The sequence below is a fragment of the Brachyistius frenatus genome, unplaced genomic scaffold, assembly GCF_029030835.1.
Source record: "Brachyistius frenatus isolate BFR_SWC_R1_liver_20210118 unplaced genomic scaffold, ASM2903083v1 Contig_58, whole genome shotgun sequence".
Taxonomy (NCBI): Eukaryota; Metazoa; Chordata; class Actinopteri; family Embiotocidae; genus Brachyistius; species Brachyistius frenatus.
This window is the reverse complement of record NW_027210657.1, coordinates 1,308,802-1,316,228: the sequence shown is the minus strand read 5'-3', so window position 1 is coordinate 1,316,228 and position 7,427 is coordinate 1,308,802. Positions and strand designations below refer to the sequence as shown.

The 7,427-nt window shown below is 42.6% G+C and overlaps 1 protein-coding gene across 2 annotated transcripts; it reads left to right on the top strand.

The window, feature by feature from the left end:
* The first annotated feature begins 495 nt into the window (after positions 1 to 495).
* Positions 496 to 7,175, top strand: LOC138625079 (SKI family transcriptional corepressor 1 homolog-B-like). Of its 2 annotated transcripts, none has more exons than XM_069705763.1 (7): positions 496 to 2,262; positions 2,801 to 2,891; positions 2,990 to 3,061; positions 3,340 to 3,402; positions 4,228 to 4,302; positions 4,503 to 4,577; positions 6,540 to 7,175. In XM_069705763.1, the coding sequence occupies exons 1-7, from the start codon at positions 496 to 498 to the stop codon at positions 6,635 to 6,637; spliced, it is 2,241 nt and encodes a 746-aa protein (XP_069561864.1). In that variant the 3' UTR covers positions 6,638 to 7,175. The 2 variants fall into 2 exon arrangements, with proteins under 2 accessions (XP_069561864.1, XP_069561863.1); XM_069705762.1 differs by having other exon boundaries at positions 4,228 to 4,314.
* The last annotated feature ends 252 nt before the right edge of the window (positions 7,176 to 7,427 follow it).

The window sequence follows — 7,427 nt, the reverse complement described above, 5'->3', positions numbered from 1 at the left end:
TCGATTTCACTTTTTTTTTTTTGTGCATAAAACTCCCGAAAACGACTCACGTTAGGTATATCTGGTCATCTTTTTAAAATGCTTTCTGTATTATTAATAATATTATTATTATTATTATTTATTGCACCCAAAATCAACAATAAATCAACATTATTGGAGCCACGTCTACTGCAGCTACAACAACTATATTATATAGTAGGCTATTATATAGTATACTATACGTTATCATATATTTAACTATATATTAATGTTATAATCAAAAAATAATGCCCTAATTAATTATTATCTCTTGTCTGGATTAAAATGACAATACCCTCATATCATCCTTGTTGAATTTAGACAACATATTTTATTTTAAGCATATTTAAGTTTTTGTTTTGTTTACAGTCACAATTGTTTTCCCACAAACCGAATAATTTGAAGATGTTTCTCACACTTCTCAATCAGGCCCTCCGGTTCACTCCAGTTTCCTCTTTGATTGACAGGCTTCCAGGGATGGAGTCGATGCCCGGACAGCTTCGAGACGCGGGACGAGACGCCAGCTCCTCCCCGAATTCAAAGCAGGACGCACAGAGCTTTTCCAGCCCCAGCTCCCTCAAACCAAACCAAGTGAGTGAGACATCCTTGTACGGGGTGCCCATTGTGTGTCTGGTCATAGACGGGAAGGAGAGACTCTGCCTGGCGCAGATTTCTAACACCCTGCTGAAGAACTACAGCTACAACGAGATACACAACCGCCGGGTGGCTCTGGGCATCACCTGTGTGCAGTGCACGCCTGTCCAGCTGGAGCTCCTGCGGCGCGCCGGGGCCATGCCCATCTCCTCCAGGCGCTGCGGCATGATCACCAAACGGGAGGCTGAGAGGCTCTGCAAGTCCTTCCTGGGGGCGCACAGCCCCCCAAAGCTACCAGAAAATTTCGCTTTCGATGTGTCTCATGATTGCGCCTGGGGCAGCAGAGGCAGCTTCATACCCGCCAGATACAACAGCTCCAGAGCAAAGTGCATCAAGTGCAGCTTTTGCAACATGTATTTCTCTCCAAATAAATTCATTTTCCACTCCCACCGCACCCCAGAGTCCAAGTATCTGCAGCCGGACGCGGCCAACTTCAATTCGTGGAGACGCCACCTGAAACTGACGGAAAAGAAACCGTCTGAGGATATCAACCACGCGTGGGAGGACGTAAAGGCCATGTTCAACGGAGGGAGCCGAAAGAGGACTCTGCCCATGAGCGGATCGGGAATGTCCTCGGCGATGAAATCACAGGCCTCGTCCAGCCTGGCCCCGACCAGGTCCCCGGAGATCCCTCACAAAACTTTACGCTGCGACGAGGAGCAAGGGAATAATAACCTGAGTTTGGCGAGCAGCGCGCGGAGCTACCCAGTCATCCCAGTGCCCAGCAAGAGCTTTGGCATCCTCCAGAAAATCCCCCCACCTCTGTTCCCGCCACATCCTTATGGTTTCCCCAGTTATGGGCTGTGTCAAAAAAAGAGCGACGGGTTGCCTGATGCGAACAAAACCAATGTCTCGGGTGTCTTTTGGCCTGGCGCGAAGGACACTCTCTATCCTGCTTTCCCCATGTTTTGGCCTACAGCTGGCGGCCTACCCATGCCGCCCTACCCGGGGTCTCCACCCAAACCTCTTCCGGAGCTGCCCGGCGTCCGGCAGAGCGAGCTCGACCTTTCAGACCAAAGCGACCGGAGCGCGAACACGCCTAAAGACACAAACCACCTCCCTCACCACCAGCAGGACGGCGGAGACCGCTGCAACAGCTCCCAGTCCTCCTCCACCAGGAACGACGAGGACAAGTCCGGGGACGAGACCTCCCAGAGGAAAATCAGCTACATCTCGGCCTTCAGACCTGTCGTCAAAGACGCAGAGACCATCGCCAAACTCTACGGCAACCGGGACGGCTACAGCGTGCGCCCTGGCTACTTGTCCCCGGATTTTATCAGCGAGAGCTCCAGTTACAGATCGATATCACCGGACAGGGACAGCGTGGTGGACGACGACGACGACGACGACCCGGACGTGGACGTGGAGTCCAACCGAGGACCAGACGAAGACGACCCGATCCAGATCTCGCCGGGAGTGGACCACCATGACCCCCCTGTTCCGGACCGGGTGTCCTCGGGTGGTGAGGACAGCCAGGAGCAGCCTGATGCCTCCAGCCCCGGGGCAGCCGCAGCGTCACCAGAGGACTCCGTTCACACTGGGTCATCAGATGAGGACAGGCAGATGCGTAATGGCTCCCCTCTTCATGAAGTAAGATTAGATGAAATGAAACTTTAATGATCCCCGCGGGGGGGGCAAGTGAAATGTCTCAGTGGTAGAAAATATGAGAAAAGAGGAGGCCAATAATAAAATATGTAATCAAGATCAACTGGCCTGGATTTAAAAAAAAAAAAAAAAACAGATGTTACATGAAGAATTTGGAAAACTTGTCATGAAACCGTTTAATTACCTTTTTAAAATCAGTTTGTACAAATGTATGGTCTATTTCCCCAGTTTTTAATCAGACTAATTGATTCATTATTAGGGATTTAATTTTGTATTTATTCCAAGTAAAATGCTTTTGGTGTCTTCCAAGATATTTTACCATCATCAGTGGGTTTTTTTTTTTAATGCACAACCTTGTGTCTTTCAAGGACCATTTAACCGTCTTCATAACAAATTGCAGCTCTCCTGGTTTCTGAAGAAAAAAATAAATAAATAAAGGAGCCATAATTTTGTGAAGAACTGCAGCAAATGGCGTCTAATTGGTGTCCGTTATTAACCACGATTGTCTGCTCCGTTTTTACAGGTGTACGCTCATGAAAAGGACGGCCACGTGCTTCTGAACGAGCCTCCGTCGTTCGGGTCCAAACAATCGAGCAGCCCCCGCAGATCCAACGGTAATTATTGAACCGATTTATGCTGCTAGGTTATTCATGCGTGAGTGAGGCGTCCTGCGTCTTTTATCTGACACTGTTTGTTGCTTGTTTGTGTTTAGGTGTTCATCACGTGTCAGAAATGCAGCACCAACGCAACGCAGCCTCCTATCAGGAGCCAAAGGACAGACAAGGTTTTTAAATCATCCTGTTAATGTTTTTATTTTATTTTTTTACATGTAAAATCTACACACACACACACACACACACTCTCTCTCTCTATTATTTGCTTTACAGAATGTTTATTTTTTTATTTTATCATTGTCATATAGATGAAAAAGAGTTCTGCTGTAAGGACTTTAATATGTTAAGTGCCGTGCAATAACCTGCGTTGTGATTTGGTGCTATATAAATAAAATGGAATTGAATTGAATTTGTGGGTTAAATGTTGTGCATTGTTGTTTTTGCGCAGCCGATGGAGCTTTACGCATCGATATCAGCGTGCATGAAAGAGAACTAGAGAACATGGCTAAAGGTAAGAGGCTTTTTTCAGGCTCAAAAGGAAATAATAGAGAAAAAAAAGTGATAATAATTACCAGCAATTATTCATATTTTGATTGTAATTTGGGCAAATACCGACCACTTATTCATTTTTTAATTAATTTTAACGAACTACATTTTACGAAATGTAAGTCATTATTTACTAATTAGGTTGAATTTCTGATTAACCCTAATTTAACTCTATCATGTGCCCAGGGTTGTTTAGCTATTAAACGTTTTAAAAAAATGTATTAAATTAATATTAAACATTGAATTGCAGCTCGTTTTAAACGGAGCTGAATGCCCACGGCCTGCTAAAGATGACGTGCCAAAATCTAAATGTGAATTTACTTCTTCTTTTTTTTTTTTCAGGCCTAAAGTGTTTTCAGAGTTGTTAACCACTTAATCACGAGATGTAGGAGTTTTGACTTATTATTGTAAGAGGAAATCGTTTAGAGGCTATTAATATTTTAACGAACAGAGCCATAACCCCGAGGCACGCCAGCTAATTATTTTACAACGCTTGGAAAAACCCTGGGACTCCATTATTATCGTCTCCACCTCCGGGCAATGCATGGCAATTACTGTGGCAGCGAGAGAGGAAAGCAGTGAAAATGGTTGTTATCAAGGATGGAAACGCACCTGAAGTCGGTTTACTGAGCTCACATCCATCTTTATGTGCACAAATTCAAAATATATCATAGTAAGTGGAATCAAACTGATGGGAATTAGATGAGGGTCGAGTCTGAAGGAGGAAAGAGTGGGATCTCTTTATGATTTCTGGATGCTCATTTGTGTTGATATTAATGGTTATTTGCAGAGGAATTGCAGAAGCAGCTTGTGGAACAAGTGGAGCTGAGGAAGAAGTTGGAGAGAGAGTTTCAGCATTTAAAAGGTAGGACAAAAAGTGAGTGTATTTTGGAAGAGGAAGCCACAGAGAGATTGGAATTCTGCACCTTTGTTTAGACCCTGTGTTGGCAGCCTATAGAACAAGAAGGGAGATGTTTTGCCCTTTTAAATGCATGAATGTGCCTTTAAATTGATCCCCACAATGTCAGAGAGTTTCCGTCTGACGCGGCCTTCGGTACTCTTCAGATAATTTTCAGGATCAAATGAAGCGTGAGCTGTCCTACAGAGAGGAAATGGTCCAGCAGCTGCAGATTGTTCGAGGTTGGTCTCTCTCTTTCTCTGTACTCGCTGCCTCCACAGACTCTGACTGTAAAGCAGATGTAGATCAATGCTCTTTAAGTTTATGGTGGGAAAAAAAAAAAAAAAAAAAAAAAAACCTGAGCCACAAAAACATTTAGGTAGCATCAATCCATCTGAAGCAACCAGCCTGTAAACTCAGAGAGGAAAAGTGACACTTGCATATTGAAATATTGGCGATTTGTGTCCCGGCTTTTTCCTGTAAAAGCCATCATTTTTTTTCTCCTGCAGTTTGAGTAAATTATTCGATTTCAAAAGGTGAAACTGAAACCTCCCTGTTTTGTTTGCAAAGGTTATTTTCTCCTAAATCATGCTCTGGAAAATTGAATAGACAGACCATTATGTAGCTTTGTATCAGTTACATGCAGTAGACAGCAACTAATGCCACCCGTTAAAGGATTGGTTTAATGTTACAGTAGTTTAAATACAGGGTTCAAGTACATGGAGGGGTCACTCTAAATACCATAGGGGCAAACGGCATACATTACACTCCTCCACTGCGGATGCTACGCAGAAACTCACATTTTCTTTTTGTTTCCTTTTTCATCATTTATTTTTTTAATTTTTTTTATTGGTTTTAATTTTTGATAGACACTTTGTGCAGCGAGTTGGACCAAGAGAGAAAGGCTCGTTATGCAATACAGCAGAAGCTGAAAGGTAATTTTATCTGGTCCAGCAAGGAACATGAATACATGTACTTTTTTTATAAACATAAATATGCAAGTGCTACTTTTTTTTATTATTATTATTAAACATCTGATTGATATTTACAGTAAGACACCATTAAAAGGTACCTTCACCCTTTTTTTCAGGTCAGTCTTAAAGCAATACTCACATTGAAAGCTATCGGTCACATTATTGGTTCTTTCTGTTTGTGCTGGCTGGAAAGAAATTGAGTCCTTAATTGATTGGAACAAAGCTGTGTAAAATATTCAAATTCCACCAAAGCTACGTTGATTTAATCAGATCAAGTATCTATTTTATAAATAATGCTGGTTTTGTTTTTTTTGTCCAAAATTTATTTTCGTTGGTGACCCACCATCACAGCTCAGCAAGGAAACGTTGTTTGTTACTGGTTTTCCATTGACTTTTTTTCTGCACATTTTTCAATTTGTGTAAAAAGAAAAGAATGTGTGGAAATGCAGAAAATAATTAACAAAACAAATTCAAAATATTGTGAAAAAAGTTTCTACAATTTGCCGATACTGACACGATGTATCGACACAAGCAAGATGAGCCAAACTAAAATGGACTTAAACGTTCACTAAAGACAAGAAAATATAATGGCACAAATATGTAAAGAGCAATAAGGAGACTGTGGCCGTGAAACAACAACAACAACAAAAAAAGCCACATTTCCTCTTTGTTTTCGACCATTTGACGTTTCACTGGTGCTTTTCTAATTACGTCATGTCCTCGCGTCCAAGTCTTCCTCTGCAGTGGTTTAATGGCACTGACTGGAGAATTGGCTCCACCAGCTGTTTCATTTAATTAATGCAAATTAGTTCTCTTTCTGTTTTACTAGTTTTCTGGAAAATTGGGTTAAAATTTGTTCAGCGTTTGGATGCAAACGTAGAAAGAGGACATTTTATGCTTAAGTTTCACACTGGATACGTGTGACTTTGACCGCTGGAGTCTCTGGTGAGCTTCAGTTGAACTTCAGATGTTTTTACTCAGAGCGACTGTGGATTTTATCCCCCATCACTCACACTGAAATCATGATAAGAAGAGAGCTCTTTATGACCGTGTATATATATATATATATATATATATATATATATATGCATGTGAGTGTTGTTTTAAGACAGACGTTTTTACAACATCAGGGACAAAATTAGCAACTCACACCTGTTTAATTCAGCCATATTTTATGAGAGTGTCTACGTTTGTCTGCATGTTCTCACTGATGGACTCGTTCCTTCCTAGAAGCTCATGACGCCCTTCACCATTTCTCTTGCAAGATGCTCACCCCCCGTCAGTGCACCGGAGCCTGCACCTTCAAACCCCCGCTGCTGCCTCCCTAGTGCCCGGCCCGTCCCGACCCGCCCCGCCCCGTCCCGGCCCGGCCCGGCCCGGCCCGACCCGCCCCGCCCCGACCCCAGCACAGCCAAAAAGCAAACACACACACCCACACAGGCCCGCCTCCAGAGCTCTCGTGTGTTCACCTGCCACCTGTAAACCCAAGGATTTACCAACCTGCTGTACAGATACACCACTGATTTTAACCACTTGACTTGAATACGTCGAGACTCGGAGGAAAAAGTTCAGGCAGCGACGTTCTCCTCAGAAAGAACTCTTGTGTCGAAGAGATCCGGATTTACCGAAACGCGGAGTTCGTTTTATCACAGGATTGTTGATCTGAAGCTGCACAAGCGAGGAGTCTCACAGAATCAAAGCTGTCTGCTCTCTAGCTACTCTGAAAAGAAAAAAACAACACTATATACACATATATATCATGTGACGATGTGCAATTGCTTGTATACTTGTGATATTAAGTTGTATTTCATGATTTAGATTTCGTTGCTCGTTTGAATATGTTGAGCTTTTTCATATATTTGTTATTTATCTGCATTTGATTTCATTTATTGTTTAGATTGTTTGTAACAGTGTATATGTTGTTAAGCACTTTAAATGGGCAACTTTTCTGAATTGGACCATGCCGTCTTATACCAAATTCTTTGATGAAACATATGAGGAACTTTATGTTTTAAATAGAGCACATTATTATGAGCACTTACTCCGACAGCCCTTCAGGTTAGACGTGAAAAGATTTTCTTTCGCCGACTGGTGTGTCAAACAAACTTGGAAGTGACG